At 40.7% G+C, this 27,046-nt stretch overlaps 2 protein-coding genes and 1 non-coding gene across 3 annotated transcripts in view; all 3 read right to left on the bottom strand.

Moving 5' to 3' along the window:
• Nucleotides 1-17,917, bottom strand: part of LOC120635212 (glutamate receptor 3) — a 38,940-nt gene extending 21,023 nt beyond the window's left edge. The window contains exons 1-7 of the mRNA XM_039906152.1: nt 17,839-17,917; nt 17,331-17,477; nt 16,710-16,913; nt 15,659-15,825; nt 12,956-13,132; nt 8,649-8,839; nt 7,502-7,661 (exon numbers count right to left, since the gene is read on the bottom strand). Of these exons, the coding sequence (XP_039762086.1) occupies nt 7,502-7,661; nt 8,649-8,839; nt 12,956-13,132; nt 15,659-15,825; nt 16,710-16,913; nt 17,331-17,477; nt 17,839-17,914 (1,122 nt within the window). The 5' untranslated portion in view covers nt 17,915-17,917. The remainder of the gene's footprint in view (nt 1-7,501; nt 7,662-8,648; nt 8,840-12,955; nt 13,133-15,658; nt 15,826-16,709; nt 16,914-17,330; nt 17,478-17,838) is intronic.
• Nucleotides 17,918-22,452: 4,535 nt separating this feature from the next.
• On the bottom strand, nt 22,453-26,757 carry LOC120635319 (60S ribosomal protein L32). The gene is made up of 3 exons (XM_039906293.1): nt 26,561-26,757; nt 24,502-24,611; nt 22,453-22,670 (listed from the first exon to the last, which is right to left on the bottom strand). Exons 1-3 carry the CDS (start codon nt 26,673-26,675, stop codon nt 22,491-22,493), a joined length of 405 nt encoding a protein of 134 aa, XP_039762227.1. The 5' UTR covers nt 26,676-26,757; the 3' UTR covers nt 22,453-22,490.
• Nucleotides 26,197-26,331, bottom strand: LOC120635499. The gene has a single exon (XR_005659291.1). It is a non-coding gene; the product is annotated as a small nucleolar RNA psi18S-841/snoR66 (small nucleolar RNA).
• Nucleotides 26,758-27,046: the final 289 nt, after the last annotated feature.

Below are 27,046 nucleotides of genomic sequence, written 5' to 3'. Positions count from 1 at the left end.
AGTGCAGTGAAGAGCCCTTCTGTAATAGATCGCGGTACCACCCAACCGGTTGGTGGTCCGATCATTTCTAATTAAGTTATAATTTCCAACTTTGGGATCGCTTCTACTAGGTTTTAAGAAGGTCTCTTGCACTAGGAAGATATCGATTTGTTGTGCACATATAAATTCACGGATTTGATGCATTTGATCGATAATGCCGTTTGCATTAAAGAAGCTGACTGCCAGGGAGTGTGGTTTTACCCTACCTTTATATGTACTACCCATTAACGGATTGCTTTTTGGATAGTCCCGATGGTTGTTAGGAGGCTAGAGTGCTCACGCATAGCCTGGTTGAGGGAGACCTTTGCCTTTGCAAAGAATACTTTTACCTCGTTCATGTCAACCGCAGACACGAGGTACTGGATGAAGTCCAGGGGGTCCATATCCGGAGATAGGTGCATGGGCGAGGGCGCTGAGGCCGGGTGGGCCGCTGCCGGTGCGGTGGCCTGAGGGGCTACCGGCACCGGTGCGGGGGCGGGGGCGGAGGCGCTAGGCGCTCCGTTAAGAGGCTTGGCCCATGCGCTGGTAGCGGGTACCGGCGCTGGGACGAAGCGTTGGGCGGGCTGAGCTGCGGGTCTCCGAGCCGGCGGCGGACCCCTGCGCCGTGTAAACTGCGGCGCCTTTGGGCATCCGCGATAATTCGCGGGGTGCCCTTGGGTGTAGCAGAGTACACAGCTCGGTGGTTCGTCGACGGTCGGGTCCCGTCGGGAGCAATCGGCGGTGCCGTGGTCGCCCAGGCACTTGACGCACCTAGGGCGGGCGAAACAATTCCTTGCGGAATGGCCGTACAGTTGGCATCGGTGGCACTGGCCGACCTTGCCTCTGTTATGGGGCTTCTCGATAGTGAGTCCTGAAAGGTGGCACACTTTTTCGAGATTGTAAATCTCTTTACCTTCGGGGGAAAGTTCTAATAAAACGAGAACCATCTCGTAGACATATTTCGTCCTGGTATTGTACATCCTATGTACCTCCAGGACAGGTAGATTTTGCGACAAAAGGTCGGCTTTTATTACCTCGGAGCTAATCTCCTTCGGTAATCCTTTAATGACGACGCGGAGAATGCGTTCGTCTCTTAGGGCGTAGGTATGAAAACCTATATTATGCTCTCTGAGCATTGAAGTTAGCCGACGGTGGTCGTCGGAGGATAGGCACTGTACTCTAATGCCTATAGCGGTGGATCGGGCACCGGTGAAGCCGATGCCGTTCGCTTCAAGAAGCGGGATGATTTTCATCCATGCGAGCTTGTCGCGGATGAAGAGAGGTGGGATTCTATCCCTGGGTTGGGGTTGCTCCTCCATAGGGGAGTCTTCGGGCTCGTCTTCGTCCGCAGGGGAAGCCTGGGACGCTGCGCGAGGCGCTGCGCGGGGCGCTTGGGACTGGGTCTTAGTTGGGCGGTCCGTTACCACTTTCTTTGGCGGGTTCGCCTTGGATTTGGAAGCCTTAAGCTTCCGCTTTTTAGCACCGACGACGGTGAAGCCGTCGTCGGTCTCGGATGATGCCGGGGAGGTAGTTTCTTCGATCGCTATCGCAGGGATAGCGACCGGGTCGTCGGTAATCGGCTCTGCGGGAGCCGGAGATTGCGGGCTGTCCGTGAACACTCTAGGCCTAACAGTCCTAAAGCGGTTTAGGTAACCCGCGTTATTCTCCTGGAGGTCCTTTAAGAGGGCCTCCAGATTAAGGTCGGAGTCGGCGAGGGCCATGGCGGCCCCCGGGGTAGCGGTTGACCTCCCTGCCATGCAGGGAGGTGTGTGCCTAAAAAAAGGGTGTGGCCCTATGGGGCCTCGCCTTTAGGTGACGAGGGTGTTAAACTACGCTAATAATAACACGTGTACTTACAGGAATCCTAGACCCTAGAACTACACTGCACTACAACAACGCAGAATCGGACACTGATTTCCACTGACACTTTCACCTCGAGCAATCGGTTGCGAGACAGACATCTGCGCGTGCGCGAGTCGGAATTACTTTGATTTATTATTGACGTGACAACGTCTTATAATTCGATGGAGCCGGCTGCACGCACGAAAAAACATGACGTATGCGGCGTTACCCCGCTCTGAGGCGTTCCATTCAAGGCTTGAAGTGCAAGCGAGTGCGCGGAACGAGCGACAAAGAGGCACAGTCGGCCTCCGCGTTCAACATCTGTCTCTCTCCTACTTGAGTGACCGATGCGTCCGCGTGGACAGCTTCTATACAATAATACATTTACATGTTTTCGGCGGATTCCGACTCGCGCATCCGTCCCGTACGGATGTCTGTCTCGCAACCGATTGCTCGAGGTGAAAGTGTCAGTGGAAATCAGTGTCCGATTCTGCGTTGTGGTAGTGCAGTGTAGTTCTAGGGTCTAGGATTCCTGTAAGTACACGTGTTATTATTAGCGTAGTTTAACACCCTCGTCACCTAAAGGCGAGGCCCCATAGGGCCACACCCTTTTTTTAGGCACACACCTCCCTGCATGGCAGGGAGGTCAACCGCTACCCCGGGGGCCGCCATGGCCCTCGCCGACTCCGACCTTAATCTGGAGGCCCTCTTAAAGGACCTCCAGGAGAATAACGCGGGTTACCTAAACCGCTTTAGGACTGTTAGGCCTAGAGTGTTCACGGACAGCCCGCAATCTCCGGCTCCCGCAGAGCCGATTACCGACGACCCGGTCGCTATCCCTGCGATAGCGATCGAAGAAACTACCTCCCCGGCATCATCCGAGACCGACGACGGCTTCACCGTCGTCGGTGCTAAAAAGCGGAAGCTTAAGGCTTCCAAATCCAAGGCGAACCCGCCAAAGAAAGTGGTAACGGACCGCCCAACTAAGACCCAGTCCCAAGCGCCCCGCGCAGCGCCTTGCGCAGCGTCCCAGGCTTCCCCTGCGGACGAAGACGAGCCCGAAGACTCCCCTATGGAGGAGCAACCCCAACCCAGGGATAGAATCCCACCTCTCTTCATCCGCGACAAGCTCGCATGGATGAAAATCATCCCGCTTCTTGAAGCGAACGGCATCGGCTTCACCGGTGCCCGATCCACCGCTATAGGCATTAGAGTACAGTGCCTATCCTCCGACGACCACCGTCGGCTAACTTCAATGCTCAGAGAGCATAATATAGGTTTTCATACCTACGCCCTAAGAGACGAACGCATTCTCCGCGTCGTCATTAAAGGATTACCGAAGGAGATTAGCTCCGAGGTAATAAAAGCCGACCTTTTGTCGCAAAATCTACCTGTCCTGGAGGTACATAGGATGTACAATACCAGGACGAAATATGTCTACGAGATGGTTCTCGTTTTATTAGAACTTTCCCCCGAAGGTAAAGAGATTTACAATCTCGAAAAAGTGTGCCACCTTTCAGGACTCACTATCGAGAAGCCCCATAACAGAGGCAAGGTCGGCCAGTGCCACCGATGCCAACTGTACGGCCATTCCGCAAGGAATTGTTTCGCCCGCCCTAGGTGCGTCAAGTGCCTGGGCGACCACGGCACCGCCGATTGCTCCCGACGGGACCCGACCGTCGACGAACCACCGAGCTGTGTACTCTGCTACACCCAAGGGCACCCCGCGAATTATCGCGGATGCCCAAAGGCGCCGCAGTTTACACGGCGCAGGGGTCCGCCGCCGGCTCGGAGACCCGCAGCACAGCCCGCCCAACGCTTCGTCCCAGCGCCGGTACCCGCTACCAGCGCATGGGCCAAGCCCCTTAACGGAGCGCCTAGCGCCTCCGCCCCCGCCCCCGCACCGGTGCCGGTAGCCCCTCAGGCCACCGCACCGGCAGCGGCCCACCCGGCCTCAGCGCCCTCGCCCATGCACCTATCTCCGGATATGGACCCCCTGGACTTCATCCAGTACCTCGTGTCTGCGGTTGACATGAACGAGGTAAAAGTATTCTTTGCAAAGGCAAAGGTCTCCCTCAACCAGGCTATGCGTGAGCACTCTAGCCTCCTAACAACCATCGGGACTATCCAAAAAGCAATCCGTTAATGGGTAGTACATATAAAGGTAGGGTAAAACCACACTCCCTGGCAGTCAGCTTCTTTAATGCAAACGGCATTATCGATCAAATGCATCAAATCCGTGAATTTATATGTGCACAACAAATCGATATCTTCCTAGTGCAAGAGACCTTCTTAAAACCTAGTAGAAGCGATCCCAAAGTTGGAAATTATAACTTAATTAGAAATGATCGGACCACCAACCGGTTGGGTGGTACCGCGATCTATTACAGAAGGGCTCTTCACTGCACTCCTCTCGATCCTCCACAGCTTACCAACATGGAAGCCTCCGTATGTCAGGTGGGTATGACCGGCCATCCGTCGATCATACTAGCATCCGTTTATCTCTCACCGAACAAAACCTTTTTAGAGAGTGACTTACTCGCTCTCCTCTCCTTAGGTGACTCTGTCATTTTGGCTGGCGACTTCAACGCTAAGCACACCGACTGGTCCCGCTCCACTAACGCGCACGGACGACAACTTAACATACTTGTCAGACGACCCGACCACAACTTTATCGTAGTTGCCCCAGACTCGCCGACTCGCTTCCCGATGTCGGATAGTTCGATCGACCGACCGGACATACTCGACATAGCGCTCCTCAAGAATATCACCCTTCAGGTGAACTCTGTGGAAGTGCTATCCGAGCTATATTCGGATCACAGACCTGTCAAACTACAGCTAGGCCCCGTAGGCCCCGCGATCCTCCCGACCCGTAAAGTCATCGACTTCAAGAAGCTCTCCGGGCTACTCGAAGCGAAGGACTCTGTGCACCTCTCTAAAATTCCTGACGTCGTAGAGACATTAGAGCAAGCCCAGGCAGCCTCACTGCACCTGACCAACCACGTTTGTGACGCTACGAGCGAATGCTCCCGCGAGATGCCGTGCGGATTTTACCGCATGGTACTCACGGAGGACGCGCGAGAGCTAATCACAAACAAGAATAGGGCCCATAGGGAGCATGACAAATATCCGACACGACAGAATCGGTTAGAACTCTGGAGAGCCCAGAGGAAGGTAGTGTCTATCATTACCGCACTCCGACACGGACAATGGGACAGGTTCTTGGGGGAGCTCTCGCCATCGCGTAGTGCGTTCTACAAACTGGCGAAGGCTCTCAAAATGACCCGCGCTCCCGCCCTCCCCCCGTTAGCACGGCCCGACCTTCCGCCCGCCTTTGAAGATATCGATAAGGCTGAATGCATGGCTGACTGCCTCGAATCCCAATGCTCTCCGAGCACCGTATCCATTGATAGGCCCCACGTCTTGCGAGTCGAAAGCGAACTCGCAACAATCCTCTCGACCCCTCCCGATGGTGAACCTCTCGCCCCGACGACCTGCGATGAAGTTCATACTATTATCAAGGGTTTCCACTCTAAGAAAGCCCCAGGCCCCGACGGCATTACCAATAAAACCCTAAAGTTACTCCCAGGACAAATTATCAACCTACTTGTGGTAATTTTTAATGTATTCTTGGCAAACTGCTACTTCCCCAACCAGTGGAAGGAAGCAACAGTCATAGGTATCCACAAGTCGGGCAAACCCCGCGACCTTCCCTCCAGTTATCGCCCTATAAGCCTCCTCAACACCTTAGCAAAGGTGTATGAGAGGGTAATATTACACAGACTGAAGGCAGTCGTAGAGGAGAAAAACCTCCTTAACGACGAGCAATTCGGCTTTCGAGCCAAGCACTCTTGCGTCCACCAAGCGCACCGCCTCACGGAGCACATACTGGCAGGATTCAATCGATACAGACACATGAGCCCCACTGGGGCCGTGTTCTTAGACATTGCCAAGGCCTTCGACAGGGTCTGGCACGCCGGCTTGTTGTACAAGCTGCACCATCTGGGCGTGCCAGCTAGTCTCGTTCGTTTGCTGCGAGCGTATCTCACCGATCGCACATTTCGCTATCGTCTAGACGGTACGCTCTCTTCCCCTAGACCCATACGAGCGGGAGTCCCTCAGGGCTCCGCGCTCTCCCCACTTCTATACGCGCTCTTCACGAGCGACATTCCCCGCGACCTACCGGCGACGGTCAAACTGGCCCAATTCGCCGACGATACCGCTCTCTTTGCGACCGATCCCAAAAAGAGCAACATTGCAAGTCGACTCCAAAAGGCGCTCCACCTGCTGGGCAAGTGGTTCCGCCTCTGGAGGATCGAGGTTAACCCCGAGAAGAGCGCAGCGGTGCTCTTCACGGGCAAACCGAGAGGCCGCTTCACGGTAAACCCCGCAGAGGTCACCCTCTACGGGCGTCCCATACCCTGGCAAGACAAGGCCAAATACCTGGGAGTAACGTTCGATCATAGAATGAGCTTCACCGCACACATTCGCAAGGCCCGCAACAAGGCTGCGTATGTGATGGGTCGTCTCTATCCGATGATTTGCCGCAAAAGCAAATTATCCCTCCGTCACAAGGTAACCTTGTATAAAACGTGCATACGTCCCATTATGACATACGCCAGCGTCGTATTCGCCCATCGCCCTCACAGCTCCTACAGGAGCTTTCAAGTCCTGCAGAACAAATTTATGCGTATGACCACGGACAGTCCGTGGTACATGCGCAACGTAGATCTCCACCGAGACCTCGATCTTCCCACCATAGCCCAGTACATGAAAACATTATCAAAGACCTACTTTGAAAATGCAGTCCGACACCCCAACCCCCTAGTGGTCGAGGCGTCCACTTATACCCCCGTCCCCGACGTCGAACCAAAGCGGCGACGTCCGAAGCATGTCCTTGACGACCCTGACGACAAAATAACTACCGACAACGTGTCCCAACAACACACACACACGCAACATTCACAGCGTCTTCGCCGGCGAAGACGAGGGCCCCGATTTCTGACGTCATCCGGACGTGGATCCTTACCACGGTCACGGGGGCGTTCGGACTAAACAATGATTAGTCCAAAAGTCCACCAACAGTCAGATTAACGTCGAACCGAGCCGAGGTCCGAGTCCTCGCAGGAGGCACCCTCGGGTCGACGTCTCCCATACTCCCCCCGATGTCGTCGAGCCCTGGGGCTCTTCTCATGGCGAGCTTTCGCGCTCGCCCCACTCCCCCGGTGACGCCGTAGCAACCCCTTAGGAGGTTATCGGCAAGTGTCCTTCCGAAAAAGCAAAAAAAAAACATGTTTTCGGCAAGGATGAAGTGCAGTGAAAAGTGAATGTGGTGTCAATTGTTTATAGCAACGATAATATCTATCAAACAAATAAAATTAAAATTTTCTTTTGAAAAATGCAACCATTCCATCAGTATTTTCTTACGACGTTGTCACGTTCAACTATCGTCAGTAAGCAGACTTTACAGACAACCAATTTTTTCTACAGGGATTCCCTATGGAATATACTTATGCACCCTTCAACTGGTTTTTTTTTTCCGCATTAATATACGTTCTAGAAAGCTGCAGAATTTCGATTGGAGGTACTATGCTTTTTGGTACGTTTTACTCGTAAAGTCCTTGGTTAAAAACCCACTTACAGCTGAAGTACCGATCCGGAAGAAGTTCCTCAGTGGCTCCAGCACCACGCCAGGTAAAAGCCTGTACTCCTCATTGGCGTACCAGTACGCCGCTCTTTGAAGACCGTCCTCCGCTTTGTATGTGGACAGGATGAAGCGGGATCGGAGCAAGAGACTGTATCTAATACACCAAAATATAATAAGGTATGTTAAATACAATAATGATTAATGACCGTTTTCACAAACGAACAAGGCAATGCATAAGTAACGCCTGATCAAAGCAGAATCTTAGGCATTTTCCTTTCACCAATTTAACCTAACTTGTCTATGGTTCTTGTCACAAGGTATGGTATTTTGTGTTTGTATTATCATATTTTTAATTTTTTTCATGGATTTAAACCATTACGTACCCTTAACATCACCGCCGATTCGGTGTCGTAACTTTAGATGGCGCCTAACGTCGCAAGTATCATCTAAGAGTTGGGGAAAGGTTTTTTCTGTGACCATCAACTAAATCCTTTGGCATCCGATTTAAGCGTTCCCTAGGTTTAAAAGCGGTGTCAGAAGAGCTGGCTCATTTTGCGCAGATAATCCTATGTATTCCTATGAGCCAGTATTCTATGAAACATTCTACGCGGGCATGATCTTTACAGTCATTAGTTTAGTTTTATATTAACTTCATAAAATTTAAAAATTGTTACTCTTCTAAATCTTGATATTGGAAAAGAGCAACTAATATGAGTTTCTTCCCGGCTCTTCTCGGGAGAATATGCTTTTCGAGCCAGTGGTAGAGTCACTACAAACACACATACTTGACTTTTCAAAAGTGCTTATAAAGTAGGCCTAAGTACTTAAAATAAATGAATTTTCTTAAGGGACTTCTTAAGAGTCATAAGGTTTTTTTTTTAATTCGTTTTATAGTAATTGATCAATACGCGGCTAGTAGTGCAGCTTATTAAATCGAGCCTTTTCCAACATACTTGACACTGGCAAAGTACATTGTGCTTTTTTTGCACTACGAAAACCATAAACTAAAAGACGAAGAAGAAGTAAATTGTCCCTGTCCAAATGCCATATATGCGTGGCCAATGAGTATAACATTACGGGACATCAGGTTATATGTAACCTGCGGATGACAGATAAGTAATAAAATCAAAATTCAAATCACCTCTCCTCATCCCAATAGAACAATGTCTGGTTATTCGCGCTGTCTTCTTCTAGAACCTGATAGAACCTCTCCTTGGTGGCATTCATTTCTCCAGATGAGTTCTCGCAGTCGATTTTGATAACATCCGCGTCGATTTTAGTCAGAGCATCCACAGAGTGTTGTATCAAGTTATTGATAATGTACTGCGTCTTCTGGAAATAAGAAATAGTTGCCTTGACAGATTTCGACCACGGTTTTCAATCTCCAAAGTATTGCAGCCATTTATGGGCTCTGCTAAGTACCAGCTTGATGCTTTGGATTCGGTGGAACACCGTCGCAAAGTTGAATGGCTTTCGGTCAATGGCGTGCATAGAAGGTTTGCACAGGGTATGCAGTTGATATAAAATAATAATAATAATAATAATAGATCAAGTGGTGGACCTTGCTCACGAGATTACCGCCATGTGGAATCTTGAGTCGACCGTTGTTGTTCCGATAGTCGTTTCAGTCAATGGTCTTCTCGCGAAAAGCTTCGACCAACATCTCAAGAAGCTTTCGCTTGGTTGTTGGATCAAGGGTCGGATACAGAAGGCAGTAGTCCTTGAAACGGCGCGTATTGTGAGGAGGTTTCTCACTCTGGAGCCCTGACCACCGGTTGCTTGGGCATTCAAAAGCCCCGCAAGCGGAGGGTGGAAGTTTTTTTTTTATAAATTTTTAATAGTGTTTTTTAATTTATTCTTAAGCATTGTTAATAATTAAAAAAAAAAAAATAATAATAATAATAGATTAATTGGCTGCAATAATTCATCAGAATTTAGCTTTTCAATATAAATTAATATCAGAGAAAGTACCTTATTATAAATACCAACCACAATCAGTCTTAGAAAATAATAGCTACAGAGTTTACTGGGATAGAACTATAGTAACAGATAACACTATATACAACAACAGACCAGACATAACAATTTTAGATAAAGAAAATAAATCAGTTTATTTGATAGACATTGCAATCTGTAACACCCATAATTTAAGCACCACATACACCGATAAAATCACAAAATACACAGATCTAGCCACAGAAATAAAAAAACAGTGGAAAAAATCAATAGCTCCAAAACTATCCCTATAATTATTTCATCCACAGGAGTAGAGATCCTCACACTCTTCACGCAGGGTAAAAAACACTTAATACATAAGTCTGCATATACACTCCTACAAAAAGCAGTTATATTAAACACATGTCGCCTGGTGCGAAAGTTTTTAACATGACTCCCCCGATTTTGCACTTGGCTCCGGCCCGTGCTCTGTTAATTATACCTTCGTAAAGAAGAGATTTAAATTTAATACAAAAAAAATATAATAATAATAATAATATCTAATAATAATAAACTTTATTCAGCTTCCACATATAAGTAAACTAATGAAAACTAATTACATTAACACTATTTATACACTATATTACAAACTAAATGCCTTATCGGAAAGTGCTTCAGCTGAAAAGGCTACTACCTCAGCATTATGGAGGGTAGAGGTAAGGAGTCATCTTCTATGGGAGAAAAGTTGAAAAAGTGTCCAGTTGGATGCGCTAAATAACAGTTCAAAAATCCTCCACAATGGCGCTGGTGGATGCACAGGGTATGGTATGAATGTAGCAATCGTAGATGAATTGAAGTATGAGTTAAAAAATTTAATGTCATTATCGACTAAAGTAGTTAATTATTGAGAATTTCAACAACTTACGTTGTACAAAATATTGTGGTTAATATAACCTTACTTCCTTGTTTATTTTTCAAGCCTACTCTAACAATATTTATATTTGGCGCTTCTTTTAAGAGTTACCTTGATGCAAATGTGGCGCCATCCTAATTTAATACATTTTGACGACACTTTTTCATATACACAGATGATCCTCCTTACCTCTACCCTCCATACTCAGCATGCTGCAATATTTGACAACTGCAGCGCTGACTTTGAGGTATAGCCTTGATTGGCGTCTCGGATTTGCCGGGAAAAGTTTAAGAAGATGCGTAGTGAACTAGACAAGGAGAGGGAGTATGTATGAGGTATTAGTGAATGAAGAAAATCACCAGGACGAGTTATAAATACTTAACGCTAGGCTTTTTATAACGCTTAAGTTTATTGTAACTCGTACTGGAGATTTTCTTCATTTTATATCATCTGCATACCCTCTATGCACGCCACTGCTTTCGGTATTCTACAAGAGATCTTTTGGAGAGTGTGCTCAGGAACAACTTAATTTGGTTCCTTCTTCCATCGATATGCAAAGCATCGTAAGGATCTGCACTGTTACGTAGTTGGTGTCCCTTCGACTCGTAAAAACCGTTTTGCTTTCTCGTTCCTAATTAGCACCGCAAGGATCTAGAATGCCCTTCCGGCTTCGTTCCTCCCCGATTCCAATAATATGGGTTCCTTCAAATCAAGTGTGAATAGGCATCTCCTAGGCTAGGACGCATAATCACTTATTTTCGGGTGTGATTGCGGGAAAGCACTAGTCTTTACGTTTAAAAAAAAAAAAAAACCAGGAAAAATTACTAGTCATCATAATCAAAACATTACTGGAAATTATTATTAAATAAATTATTCATAGAAATATTCATCAGCTATCTCAGTACCCATAACACAAGCTACGCTTTCTTTGGGGCTAGATGGCGATGTGTGTAATGTCGTAGTATATTAAACTCGATATTACTATTTCAAGACTCGATAGCTTAATAAATCACCGCCTATTTCCAAACTCGATAGTTTAATGATTCACTGCCTATTTCTAAACTCGATAGAATAATGAATCACCGTCTGTTTCCTAACTCGATAGCTAATGAATCACCGCCAATTTCCAAACTCGATAGCTTAATGATTCACCGCCTATTTCCAAACTCGATAGTTTAATGATTCACTGCCTATTTCTAAACTCGATAGAATAATGAATCACCGTCTGTTTCCTAACTCGATAGCTAATGAATCACCGCCAATTTCCAAACTCGATAGCTTAATGATTCACCGCCTATTTCCAAACTCGATAGTTTAATGATTCACTGCCTATTTCTAAACTCGATAGAATAATGAATCACCGTCTGTTTCCTAACTCGATAGCTAATGAATCACCGCCAATTTCCAAACTCGATAGCTTAAAGATTCACCGCCTATTTCCAAACTCGATAGTTTAATGATTCACTGCCAATTTCCAAACTCGATAGAATAATGAATCACCGTCTGTTTCCTAACTCGATAGCTAATGAATCACCGCCAATTTCCAAACTCGATAGCTTAATGATTCACCGCCTATTTCCAAACTCGGTAACTTAATGAATCACAGCCTATTTCAAAAATCCTATACTAAGCATTTCTTGGGCCTCGTTATCTTCAGTCGAAATCCACTAAACCAATAAGGCAGTTTTTTAGAGTTAAGTAAAAGAATGTTCGGTGACCAGGTTTTATGTTAACAATTGGTTGAAAGTGGCCCACTGGTCGAAACCATAATCAATTTTATTTATAAGTTTGAATATTATTAAAATTCTATTGTCAAAGACTATATAGTTAATTACATACATTTATTTGACGGCCGAGTGGCGCAGTGGGCAGCGACCCTGCTTTCTGAGTCCAAGGCCGTGGGTTCGATTCCCACAACTGGAAAATGTTGGTGTGATGAACGTGAATGTTTTTCAGTGTCTGGGTGTTTATCTGTATATTATAAGTATTTATGTGTATTATATTAGTAAAAAAATATTCATCAGTACCCATAACACAAGCTACGCTTACTTTGGGGCTAGATGGCGATGTGTGTGTATTGCCGTAGGATATATTTATATTTATTAATCAGAGATTTAGCCAAGTTTTCGCATAATCCGAATTAAAAAAAATATGTAAATAAATAAAAAATAAATATATTTATTTATTGTATGCATCTGCCATGCACTACTGTTGTTTTCTTTATACGTCTTTGGTAGCCTGGAAGAGATCGCTATGTAGCGATCAGGCCACCAAATTGTATCCTTTTTTAGTTTTTGCATTTTTTTATTTTTGTTTTCTATGTTGTGTACAATAAAAGTACATTCATTCATACTACATCACTACGACATAAGTACGACATCACTACTACACCTCTACTATATCTTAAAACCCGACGTTATTCTATCATATGCTTCTTTTGTTTTGGCATTTTTTATTTTTGTTTTCTACGTTGTGTAATAAAAGTACTTATATTAATTCAAACTACATAAAAACTACATCACTACGACATCAGTACTACATTAATACGACATCAGTACTACATCACTACTAAATCTTAAAAACCCGACGTTAGCTAATACCTGTGCATTTATACTGCAACTGCAATCTTCCTTTAACTTTAACAGTTTGCAGCATTCCGAGAGATCTGTCTGGAGAATGACAGTTGGGAGCACCATCATTGAAATGTCAATGTTGCCATAATCAGTTACTATTAAATTCCATCTGTAGTTACGTTTTACTAACTTCTCTTTTACCGCCTGAGAAAAATATAAAAATTAGTTGATGCGGTTTGTAATGTCTATTTATTCTAGCTTGTAGCTTGTTTCTAGCGACTATGATTGATAAGACGAGAAACTCATAACAATCACTTGACCGATTGACGTCCACTGCTGGACATAGAGAGATCCAAAATCCACGGTACTGGGCTGAATTTCTTAATGACAAGGTAGCTTGGAAGCGGATACCGCCGCTCTCGTGTCCCGCAAGATAGTAAAGCAATTGTCAATTATTAATTTGTTATATTCCTAAGGAATATAACAAATTAATAAATTAAACTTAATATGCTTAAATATTGGAGCGAAACATGCGAGACAAAAATCTGTTTGGTGTGGAGTATAAAGATTGAGGGATATTCTTTGACGGATAAGATCCTTAACGAAGTGATTCGCATAAGAACTAAACAAACTGAATAAATTATAAATTACACCATACCAATTCTCCTGCTTTTCGCGGAGTTTAGTAAATTAAGCTGAATTTTCATAATATATTATGGAATTCCGCAAAGAAACGCTATCCAACTGCTCAAGCAGATCGTACTTTTATAACATCATTTTACGTTTTACAATCTTTAAAATTCGTTTTAAAGATTGTAAAACGTAAATTAAGCGTTCGTTTAGCGTACGAGCTGTGGAATTGTGGAATGCGCTTCCATTGAGCATACGACGATCCAAATCACTGGGGATATTTAAAAGAGCAGTTAAGGCCCATTATATTGTTAACGACTTTTAATAGTATGTATATACTTACTCATTTATTGTATGTTAAAGTATTTAATTATGTAAGTGTTGTTATTATATATATTAGTTTATTTTTATATTTATTTATTTATTATATTATTTACTTTTTATCTATTTGTGCACACTAGTTTATGTATTAGCATGTAGTTATTCGCATGTATGTATTTTAATATTTGTACCACCAGCAGTCTATTCTCCTCTTCTTTTTTTTCCTAATTCTAAGGTTGCCTGGCAGAGATCGCTATTAAGCGATAAGGCCGCCTTTTGTATTACTACTTCTTTCGATGTTTCTGTTTTTGTTATATTTTAAATGTTGTGGTATACAAATAAAGAGTTTAATAATAATAATAATAAAATTTTCTATCATGTGAGAGACGACAGCATAGCCTAAATCCAAGCAGCCTTGCCGTTCTTATAAGTAGAAATGTTTGATTGGTGAGTATGTGTACGTTCTGTCGCTTCTGTACTGTGTGTTATATTTAACCCAAGAGAGAGTTCTCTTTATTAATTGTAACTTAATTTAAAGATTTTAAAATAATGACAGTGTATAGTCAGTACATATTTGAAAATTTAATGTACGTTCTTAAAAACTTTTCTAAATTTAAGAAAAAAATGTGACTGCAATAATTTAAACATTAGAAGTAAGAATAAACTTACAGTGTAAGATTTACTAGGTTACATAAAATTCATAATTCGTTTAAAGGAAATTGCATACAATTCTACAATAAACTACCAATTGACATCTTGAAGATGTCTCTTAAAAAGTTCAAATTGTGTATTAAACGTAAGCTTATAGAAAAGTCCTATTATAGTATAAAGGATTACGTAATCGATAAAAAAGCTAGTTTGTAAATATATGCTCTTCTAATAACTTAAAATGACATTGTGAGATGGTGATAACAAAAAAAAACACCCGGCTAAGTTTGTTGTGGGCTTCTTCTTAGACCAGGACGCGTTTGGAACCCTCGTAGCTTTAGTTTTAATTTTACGAATGTGGTTATCGCCATCATCTCACTACCGTGTAATTCTTATGTACGCATCAAAAGTGCCACCTATGGGCCTGCTTGAATAAAGATATTTTAGACTTTGACTTTGACTTCTTTACTAAAGGAGAAATTTAATTTTCTTTGAGTGCAGTCAGATTAACGTTCTTGTCGTACGCTGACTTTGAGCATGCCGTGTCATAAAACTAAGTTTTATAAGCATTCATTCATTGTTCAAGCTACTGAACTGTGGAATGCACTCCCAATAAGAATACGACAGTCAAGGTCACTAGACATATTCAAAAATGCTGTTAAAGCCCATTATCTTGAGCCATAAAGACGAAAGTGATTAACTCTAACTCATATTTAAGTATGTTTTAGTATATAATAGTTTATTATTTTTTTTATATTTATTATTATTAGTATTTTATATGTGTAATCTGGATAAGTATTAGTGTGTAATTGTTCGTAAATCGTTCCAATCGGTTTCCCTTGGTTTTCTCTCTCTTTCTAATCCTAAGGTTGTCTGGAAGAGATCGCTACTAAGCGATAAGGCCGCCCTTTGTATCCGACTTTTTAAGTTTATTTTTGTTGTGTCTATTGTTTTTTTTTTCTATTTGTGGTGTTCAAATAAAGTGTTTAAATAAATAAATAAATATGTGATAAATGTACGTATGTAATTGAGCAATTCGAAATTAGTATTAGGTAACTAGATGCCACAGTGCTCTCCTTAAATTGTTGACTCGATAATTGAGACTTGAATTGAAACTGGAATTTATCTCACCCGTTTATATGTAGCGGTGACAAAATCTGTGTCACCCACAACGACGAAGAAGCTGGGTTCAGGCCGCATACTCTTCAGGGCGTTCGCCGTGTCCCGGGTCAACCCCGCGTGAACCCAAACGCGGACGTGCGATCGCCCTAGCAACTCGTACAGGGTTCTGTCAACATCTGGGCACAAAGCGATAACCAAGACTTCAGAAAACAGAGGTCAAAGATTTTAAAGACTGAACACAAAGCAAGAACCAAGACTTCAGAAAACAGAGGAGGTCAAAGATTTTAAAGACTGAACACAAAGCAAGAAACAAGACTTCAGAAAACAGAGAAGGTCAAAGATTTTATAGACCTGAGTAGGTGAAGAATAACCTGGCTGGAAATCCTGCGCAAGTGTCGCGCAAGTTCCATAAAAGGAGTCCGAATCGGGCGCAGTAATTGTATATTAAAGACAATAAATATTTTTGAAGTTATACTTCTTTTGGCGCATTAGGGAAAACTGATAAGAGTAAATTACTCCCGTCACGAAAAAAGTAAAAACCGACACACTGAAGTTAGCTAAAGTCAACATTTTAGTTTTTCAAAAAAAGTTTTGACGTTGTACCTACACTTTCAATTGTTGAAGTCTGCGGGCTCATTCCAAAATCTCAAGTTTAAATGTGAGTTAAACTTGCTAGTACAATAATGAGATAACTAAATAATACGTTAGAATGAAACTTTCAATGTTTTAAATACTAAATAAATCTATTGTTAGTGTGGTTTTTTCAACAAACGTTAGAATAAGGCGAAAGATTTTATCTTGTTCTTGTTCTCCATAGAAGTATAACCTTTAACGCGTGTACATAACACGTAACATACACACACGTTTTTTTTAATACGCGGCCAATCTTACAGGCCGGGTCACTAAATCTTTAAATACGCCACTGGTTCCAAAATCCAAGGATGAAAACTAGAACGCAACGAAGGACCTAGGTTTGAAGCGGTGGGTTTAGCCTCGCTTTAGAATAACATTTCAAAGTACCTAATCTTGCCTTTAATCCTAAGAATAAAGTTCAACTTACCACTTTCGCTCTCCAATAATATAGCTGCATCGGTCGCGTTCCTGGATTCTAGATAGCTATTGAAACCTGCTACCAATTGCTGGGAGCCTAGTAACGTGCGAACCAGCGGTATGCCGGTGGAGGAGGAAAGCTCCTCAGCTGCTTCCCATGGTGACCAGGACATGTCTACGATGATGGAGACACCCTTGGACACAGCAGAGCATACTGGAACAACATTTTTTTTTAGTAATAATAGGCGGTTCAAAAACATGGCTGATAGCTTTGGTACGGGGAGAATCATCGCCTATAAACAATGTGCGGACGAATGTGACCCGAACACTATAACACGAGAATTTTATATAATTGACGGAACTAGTATATGGTCCACTCGATGGTAAGTGGAAACGACTATAAGCCGAGCAACACGGAACACGTCCTGCAACGTGCCGCCCTGTGCCCATAAACCTGAGACATAGGTTTTAAGCCTCATGCGCCTGTAACCACACGGGCAACCACTAGTCGTAGTATATTTATTATTATATAAAAAAAAAAACAGGGCAAAGAACACGTCCTCCTCATGTGCCCGTGATTACGCCGGCAACCATGCCCAAAACACCTTTGCCTCGTTTCCAAATTTCTTACGTTTTTTATAGCTCTCCTCATCATTCTCGCGATCGAGCTGTATGACGTCGTCGGAGATGGTCATGCCTGGTGTGTTCTCTTCGGCTAGTTTCATGGCGCGGCCAACTGCCTGTGGTAACTCGGCGTCATGGTTTTCCGTTATGATGACTGCAACATTTACCCAAGTAAAAGATTTTTTAAAAAACCTGTTTATTTTATACTGGCTAAGTCTGATATTAAAATCTATTCCCTGAGATAAAAACTTTAAAGAGAAATACTGTACTGAAATACTGCTACTATGAAGTCCACATTTTTTTTCTATTATTTGTAGTTATTTGAGTAAAGGAATGAAAAGTTATGGGAGTTTATGACGTAAAAGATCCCTGAAACAGTCGGCGATTTTCAAAGTATTCGAAAACGTTGTGTAAAAATAATCCAGAGACGATGGGAGACCGGGCTTTGATATCCGTCAGTCCCAGCTACATTATCAAAAGGAGAGAGAGAGAAAACTCTAAAAAAAATGTCTTACCAAATCTCAAACTCAGTTCAGAAACCACACATCCCAAGTTAATCAACAAAATTAGCAAGAACATTTGTAGCTCCATATTCTAACGACTTCTGCACGATCGACAGCTATTGCAGTTTCTTACTTTTTTAACAAGAATCGCCGAAATATATTCTTGCAGTAAATACGGTATGAAAAGAGCGAGAAAAACATAAAATAAAATTCTTAATTTTTCAAACATAACAGAAATTTTAGTCCAAAATCATTTTTTAAAAGAAACAAATAAGTATTTGAAAATATATTTCTAGCAATTTAACCTGAACTCTGGCTGTACGGTAATATTCCTTTGCCTTTTCCAGCGGGAAACAATAAAACAAAAAAATAAATTAACCTAAACTCCTACATTCATTGCTCCTAGATTAAAAACATTAAAATAACTGTTTACGCGTTTGAACTTCACTGATACAATTTTTTATTTGTAATAATGTTACATTTCGAATCCCTTTTTATTCTGTTATATTAGGTAGGTACAATTATTTTAATTTTTAAATTACGAGAAATTGCGTCGCCATTTTCTAAAATAGCGTGACAACTCAACAATATGGCGATTGTATTGGCAATGATAAATCAAAGCGTTGCCTATTACTTAATCAATTATTAAGATTTGGAAGGGTAGAACCAGCTTAAACAAAGCTTCGGTAGGCATTATTAGGAATAATGGCCTGTCATGCGTACATGTAGTGACAAAAGTGATTACCAGATCTTATCCCTATCCCTACTTCCCTATCCCTACTTCCCTATCCCTACTAATATTATAAATGTCAATGTAAGTTTGTTTGTTACGTGTTCACGCAAAAACTACTAAACCGATCCTCATGAAACTTTGTACACATATTTTTGGAAGTGTTAGAAGTAATATAGGATTATTTTTTGTACTCCTCAGCGGACAGCAGCAAACCCCTCATTTTAGGCTTAGCGACACTACATACTTTATTTTTTTTAGATCTCCAACTAAATTTAATGTCATATCAATAACAAAATCAAACGCAGACGAAGTCGCGGGCAACAGCTAGTATATATATAAAAGAGAAAGTGTGTGGGTATGTTCCGTATAGGCTCCGAAACGGCTGCACCGATTTCAATGAAACTTTCAGGGAGTCTCCGGATTGACCTGGCGAGTAATCCTGTAAAGTTTGGTGACGATCGGAGCACTCCTATTTTTGAACTGTCAAACTGCCAAATACAGCTTTTATTTACAATGATGATATTCTATTGTTGGGTGTACATAGGTGTAGATAATGATCTTCACCCGCTCGAGAAGAGAATAGAAGGGAATTAATACGGAGAGAAATAAATTATTTAATATATTATGAGACTTAAATTAAAAATTTAATGATGTAAGTTTATTGTTTAAATAAAATAAAGCAATATCTAGCCCGGCGAAGCGGGCTGGGTACGCTAGTATTCAATAAAAACCGAGTGGTTGATGAGATTTTTTTTTTATGCTTATTGCAGCATTGTTGCAATGCTGCGAAGGGCGATGCCGGTGTTATTACCGACACATGAGGCTTATCACCTACGTCCCAAGTTGATGGACACAGTACGGCAAGTTGCAGGATGTGTTACTTGCATGCCCTGTGTTGTTCTGTTTATAAAATACTTGCTGACCCGTGCTGACCGGAAAACACAAATAAAATGATATTTTCAAAATGAAATCAAAAAATGAATCCTAGCTTGATCGATTTATCGCCCCTGAAACCCCATGTATACTAAATTTTTTGAAAAGCGTTGGAGCCGATTCCGAGATTCCAATTATATATATACTAGAATTGCTCGTTTAAAGCTAATAAGATATTTTCCACTTACTCAGATGAGCCAAAGGCGTGTCCAAAGTTGATAAAAACAAAGTCAATATCTTAAAAATGGCGGATTTAATTTAGTAGTGCCATCTTTTTTTTTTATGTTTATAGACGAGCGCTTGACTGCAAAAAATGGAAGCTGGAATAGCATTCCAGATCCTAGCGGTGCGGATCGGAAACGAAGATGCGAAGCGCTTCGTACGCGTCCGCGGTATATCGACCACGTAGGGATGCAGATCCTTACGGTGCCTCGCGGTTCGATGGTAAAAAGGCGAGGAGGGAACTAGATCAAATAGTTCTTGAGCACACTCTCCGAAATATATCCTATTGAATACATCTTTTACCTAAAAGCGGTGATAACCTAGCGGTTAAGCCTGCGGCATTTGTCTTTCGGGGACTGAGTTCCCGACACGCGCCTCTTAACTATTCCAAGTGCGTAATAGAAATTAAATAACACTTCGGTGGAGATAAATTTAAAGAAGCTAAAATTCTGACGGTGCATAATCAATGCATATTTGAAAATTTATCTTATGTTGTAAAAATATAACAAAATTCAAAAATAAAGTGGACTGTAACAATATTAATAATAAAAGTAAAAATAAACTTGTAGTGCAGTTTACTAGGCTGCATTAAACTAGTAATTCATTTAAGGGTAATTAATTGTATATGATTTTATAACATATTACCAAATGAAATCCTTGAGATGTCTCTCAATAAGTTCAAAGTTTATATAAAACGTAAGCTTATAGAGAAATCCTACTATAATATTAAGGATTACATTTCTCTAACTTCATAGCTCCACATTAACTAGACTGTGAGATGGTGGTAAAAAAAAAGCCTGGCTCATTTTGTTATGGGCTCTTCTTAGACCAGGGCGCGTTTGGAACCCTCCTAGCTTTAGTTTTAAGTTAACGAATGCAGTTATCACCATCACTAACATTGGTGTAACATGTTAAATGTATGAACGCTTCATAAGTGCCTGTGATAAAGTCTACATGAAAAAAAGATTTTTGAATTTGAAAACATCGTTAAAAAATCTGCATGCCTAAGAGTTCTCCAAAATTATCTCAAAGGCGTGTGAATTCCATCAATGCTTACGGGCTTAGCGTGTAAATCCTTCTCATTCTAAGAAGAAATCGAGATGTCTTGTTTGATCCCGGGTGGGGAAAATTTGAGAACTTTAAATTCATGAATTTTCTGTGTCTAGTGACCCCTGAGCCGGCAAAAGATCTAGCGATAATCTTGCAATCACTGCATAAAACGTCATTTTTGCATACAATAAATAAACAAAAGAGACGTTTGACAACAGTGATTGCAAGGTTTACGCCTGTCGCGAGATACGTAATGACCCTACCGGTACTATGTCGGTAAGAAACAAAAACGGGACGTCTAGCTGGCCAGTTGAAAAAAAAATGGGTGGTGTCCACTGCCCTCAATATGCTTTTATAACATGATACCGAAGGTAATATTAGATCTACCTTTACCTAAGTCTAAACAATATATTAAAACACATTTAACAAATCGTGGTTACTATACGATGGATGAATTCCTTAACGACAAGGCTGCTTGGAAGCTGGCCACTCTGCTCTCATCTCTCACAAAACAGAAAAATTCTAAAGACTGTTAAACTATAAAATGTTGGAAAAGAGCAATCTGCTGAGTTTCTTGCCGGCTCTTCTCAGTGGAATCTGCCTTTCGAAGCGGTGGTAGAGTCACTACAAACAGACTGACTTGGCGTTTCAAAAGTGCTTATAAATTAGGCCTACTTTAAATAAATGAATTTTGAATCTTGTATAAAGTTGTTTAAGAACTCCACTTCTCTGCGCAACAGTACGCAGTATATCAAATAAATTATTGCTCCAAACACGCCAGCTCGCGTAACAAGCGTACGATTTCCCCGAGACAACAATCGTGGGACGATACGTATGGTAACTGAATTATAGAACCCCTTGCATACACGGAGTAGAGTTAACCCTGATTTGATGATTTGTTATCCATAGACCAGTGGTTTGGAAAGGGTCAGAGTTTTTTTTTCTAAGACACGATGCTTTTACTAAGTTATGTTCGTTTTAATAAAACTAGCTGACCCGTGCAACTTCGTCTGCACCAAATCGCTTATTGCCGGAAAACATGACATTTTCTTAAAATGAATCCCAGCTAGATCGATTTATCGCCCCCAAAACCCCCTGTATACTAAATTTCGTGAAAATCATTGGAGCCGATTCCGAGATTCCAATTATATATATACAAGAATAGCTCGTTTAAAGATATAAGATATAACTCGCTTCAACGGTGAAGGAAAACATCGTGAGGTATCCTGCATGCCTGAGTGTTCTACATATACTTAGTTCTCAAAGGTGTGTGAAGTCCATCAATCCGCAATGGGCCAGCGTGGTGGACTACGGCCTTAACCCCTTCTCATCGTGGGAGACCAGTGCCCTGCAGTTGGCCGGTAATGCTGCGGTTGGCAGCATAGAATTTTATTTTGGGTTTTGGGATTCGATTTTAGGGTTTCTTAATTTTTAATTTCTATGAAGTCATAAATATTTCTGAACTACTAATATTATAAATGTGAAAGTGTGGATGTTTGTTACTCAATCACGCAAAAACGGCTGAACGGATTTGGATGAAATTTTGCATGCATGTAGGCCTTTGACATGGAAAAGAACATAGGCTACCTTTTATCCCGGGAAATAAGAGGGTTCCCGCGAGAATAAAAAACCTTAATCCACGCAAACGAAATCGCTGGTATCATCTGGTGAAGGTATAAATGCAAAAAAAAACACATTTTGTTTATTTATTTTATTACAATATAGTTTATTCATTCTCCTGGCTGCGCAGACGTGCAGCAGAGTTGGTCACACGTATGCTCAATTGCTGGGCTCGCTCAACGATGGTCTTGCGCTTCTTTGAGGAGACACCGTGGGCGATCTCTGCGCAGTATTTCCTGTTCTGCATCATAAGGATTTCCAATTCACGAACATTGTGGACGAGTACCTGAAAAATTATTAATGTTAATGTTAAATCTTTTTATTTTTAATTAATAAATAAATAAATAATGAATATACTACGACAATACACACATATTGTGTACTAAGATGACTGATTTTCATGAATAATATACATATAAACACCCAGATGCTGAAAAACGAAAAACATTCATGTTCATAATGCAAAAAAATCGTCGTGGGAATCGAACCCACGGACTTGGACTCGGAGAGCAGGGACGCTATCCACAGCGCCATTCGGCCATCAAATTGTAAATATTGGATGTCTGTTCACCTTGTTGGAAGCCAAGCAACACGACGTTTACCAGTAACTGTATTCAATTAAATTATTTTATTTGCCAAAAAAATATTGTATTAATACATGTTTAGTCATAATCTATGACATGCAAATCTTAATTTTCTTCTTTTATGTAATAACTAGAAAAACATCAAACTAATCAAAATATGTCAGCTGAATATAATAAAAATGTAATTTTAAATGTAGTTTAAATCAAAATAATTCTGTTTCTACTATTATGACCAAATAACATGACGCAGTCATTTAGAATAGGGTATAGTAGAATTTGTTTTAGCAAGGTAACAAATTGTGAGTAACATATCGAAAATGATTAACACAGAGTGCCCTTGCAATCCTTACATATATTACAAAAGCGAGAAAAAAAGTTTTTTTTTTTGTTTGTCTGTCCTTCCTTTAACCAAACAACAAATCTACTAGCTTTTTGGGATACAGTTACTTGAAAGGATGATGAGTAACATAGGCTTACTAATTTTTTTCCCATATTTTTTTTTCCAGGAAACATAAATCTATATATTTCTCTATTTTTGTAGGTAAAATGTTAAAGATATATTATTAAATTGACTATCATTTTTAAGGGCAAGGTGGAGGGCACTAGAGGAAGGTCACCCATGCTATGGACCAATCAGATTAAGTCTGCTGTGGGCGGTCCTTTGCACGAGTGCACCAGGCTTTTGGCCAGCTGAGAAAAGTGGCGGATGCTCGTGGGGAGTGTTACATCTGCCCTCAAAGACGCTTCATGGTGACATGACCACTCTGTCAAGAGTGTAATGACAAAGAAGAAGCATTTTTAATGATTCTCATTTAATCTATTCGTTTTAACGAAATAATTAAAATTATATTTCATTCACAGTGGATGCTTATGACATATTAACAATACCCTCCAAGCTTACCAAGTGTTGGAGACAGGTACAGGTAGCACAAAAACGTAGCCTGTGGAAATCACAACAAAAAAGCTATGTGCTAATGACAGAGTATCTTATTATAAGCATAAACCTAGATATTACAAGTTATATTTTGTTTTTTAAGCATAACTTTTTATAGAGAGATGGCAAGACATAAAAAGGACGGCCACAAAAAAGATGGGAAGATGACCTGACCAAAGGATGCAGCAGATTAGCCAAAGTCAGAGCACACTGGAGAATTCTAAAGTCCTATGTCTAAAGACAGACATGGACTAAGCTGGTGTTCAAAGTGTTTTTTTTTTTCGGAAATGAGCACCACATCATTCAATGATTTAGTAACTCTTTAGGTTGAGTAACACTGTAGTATATAAGCAAAAAGTCATTTAGTCGGTGAATAAAGGCAATTTTTTTCTTTTTTTTTTAGATTTCATACAAAGAAAAATGTAACACTTTTTCTCTAAAGAGCTAGGTTTGCAATTGCAACATACAGCTTTTCCAAAAATGGCCCACTGACGAGAAGATCTGATCTTAGTACTCTAAAACTACACTGATAGTGACTAGCAACTTCAACTCTGCAGTTACAAATACAGAGTGCAGTGAAGAATATAGATTTCTCTCACCTTACGGAAACCATTGGGTAACATGTGACGTGTCTTCTTATTTGATCCGTAACCAATGCTGGGCATCAAATATTGACCCTTGAAACGCCTACGGACTCTGTTGTCGATACCTGGAATTATACACACAAAATTACTATTAGTAACATAAAAGACTTATAGGATAGAAGATTTGTTATATATATTTTTTCATTGTAAACTGTACAATGTTGAAAAAGAGAAATCTGCTGAGTTTCTTGCCGGCTCTTTTCGGTGTAATCTGCCTTCCAAACTGATGGTAGTCACTACAAACAGACTGACTTGACGTTTCAAAAGTGCTTATGGCCTGGACCTACTAGAAACAAATGAATTTTGAACTTCGAATCTTATAACCTTGAGATTGAGATGGGCAATAAGTTTTATGTTGTAACCTTTGTATATACAGTCAGTCTGTTATAACTTGAAGCGGCTACTCATATTTAGTCGTAAATACCGATAGTTGCAACAACCGGTGACAGGTATTAATAGGAAAGATAATACATGTATGTAATACGCGATTTTTCTTCAATATTGATTTGTTTTCAGTTTTGCGACATGTCACGATAATTTTCACAGTTAACTCCACAATATGTTTTGGTGAGTCTTGTGTAAAGATAAAAAACAAACTGACTTAAGAGATATTACTAAGTGGGCCTTAAGGCTATGGCATGCATGTGCTTTGTTTCTAAGAATTATAAAAGACCCTAAACTTTGTTTACTTTTACGATGATAGCCATATACTGTGCCAGATGTGGACACTGTTACCTATTCAAATAGTTTACAATAAAGCTGAACCGGTTGTTCTACAGATATAATTTTCCGAAAACATTAACCAAATGTGGTCGCTTAATGCGGGATGTCGTAGTAAACAATGTCGTAAAAACCAATGTATTCCGATAAGGCGGTCATATAGCATTCAGCCAGGACCTTTGATTTTGGTCAATTTAACCGGTATGTTGTTCTAAACGATATCGCCATAAACGGTTTTGATTGTATATTCTATTAAATCAAATGTGGTTAACGTTATATTCAATTTCAATTAAATAAAATTTAGAAGTTTAAGGAATTGCTGTGATCATTGTTATCAACATATTACCAGCCCACTACAGGTTACTACAGGTTCCTCTCAGAATGGAAAAGGTTAGTCTCAGAAAGAAGGATTTTGGCGGTCTAGCACGCTGGACAAGTATTGGTAGACTTCACATGACTTTAAAACTCTTTAAGAATACATACATGAAGGTTTCCTCACAATTTATTTATTTATCTGGTATCTATGACCCATCACTACGCACTACACTATAACATAAATAGAATAATTAAAAACTAAAATAAATAAAAAACTGACATATTAATATGAAATATTAAAAAAAAAAAAGTTACAAATTAAAATTTCTGCATCCATGCAGCCCTACGTGGAGTTTTATATAACTTGTAAATTGGAGTCGTGTCGATCATTATATATTGCTTGAAATTCAATGATCACAAAGTCATGCTTAAATAGAAAGTGAACATATTTACAGAGCAAGATTACTCTTGCTCTTGCCCAATTGGATTTATTATGGATTGCAATATTTACAAAATTGATCATTTATGAAGGTATAGACAAGTTTTTTTTTTTAATAAATGAGGTCAAACTGCATTTGAATCTTCTGGATTCTTACATCAATTTACACACATGCTACAATAATTATGTTTCTACTATTATGACCAAAATGACATGAAGTCCATTCAGAATAGGATATAGTAGATATGCTATAGCAAGGTAACAAATTGTGAGTAACATATGGAAAATGTATAACACAGAGTGCCCTTGCATTAAAATAATATTTAGACTGCACGTTTCCAAACTTAACGCTGTGGAATTATAACCTATAAATATTTGTGAAGTTAGTAGTTAGGATTTGCTTTTCAATCCTTATTAAACCACTAAAAGTCATAAATACGCTACGAGTTAAGCTTTAATTCAAGAAATTCACGTAAAATTAGGAACAAATAAAATGGAGTGCACTCTAAAATATTAATACAATAAACAATCATAACACACCTCTTGGTTTACGCCAGTTCCGTTTAAGTTTGTCATAGCGATCCGATTGATGTCTGATGAACCGTTTCGTTCTCTTTTTGATGATTGTCGGCCTATATACAGGTCTGATTGCCATTTTGGATTTGTTTCACTTGGGAAACGCGGCTGTGAAAACCACGCGGTGACACGGCCGCACGAAAAGGAAGAAGGAATAGACAAAAACAAATATTCCTAGAGTTAGTGCGTTTTCAATGTCAGATTTGGAATTGTCATTTATGTGAAAAAGTAAAAAGTTGTCTATTATCCAAATAGTTATGATTCGAAAGACATAGTATTTTATTTTATAGCTTTGATTTAACGGATAAAATAATAATCACATTTAATTGTTTTTTATTAAATGTAAAACTACGAACTTCATCATATTTCCCTTGCAGTAGTTCTTATTACTGAAATATATTTACAGTTTAGCTGACATTATTTGCATAAAATACAAAAGATAAATCGAGT

Source organism: Pararge aegeria, chromosome 26, assembly GCF_905163445.1.
Source record: "Pararge aegeria chromosome 26, ilParAegt1.1, whole genome shotgun sequence".
In the NCBI taxonomy this organism is placed as follows: domain Eukaryota; kingdom Metazoa; phylum Arthropoda; class Insecta; order Lepidoptera; family Nymphalidae; genus Pararge; species Pararge aegeria.
Note: the sequence above shows the minus strand (reverse complement) of the source record. Positions and strands in the feature narration are given on the sequence as shown.

Bases quoted from the DNA above. Each gene is read 5' to 3' on its own strand.
- LOC120635319 (XM_039906293.1), bottom strand. From the start codon at position 26,675: ATGGCAATCAGACCTGTATATAGGCCGACAATCATCAAAAAGAGAACG. The intron at 24,612-26,560 runs GTGTGTTATGAT...GTATAATTCCAG, and splicing joins GAACTGGCGTAAACCAAGAG to GTATCGACAACAGAGTCCGT. The intron at 22,671-24,501 runs GTGAGAGAAATC...ATAATTTTTCAG, and splicing joins TACCCAATGGTTTCCGTAAG to GTACTCGTCCACAATGTTCG.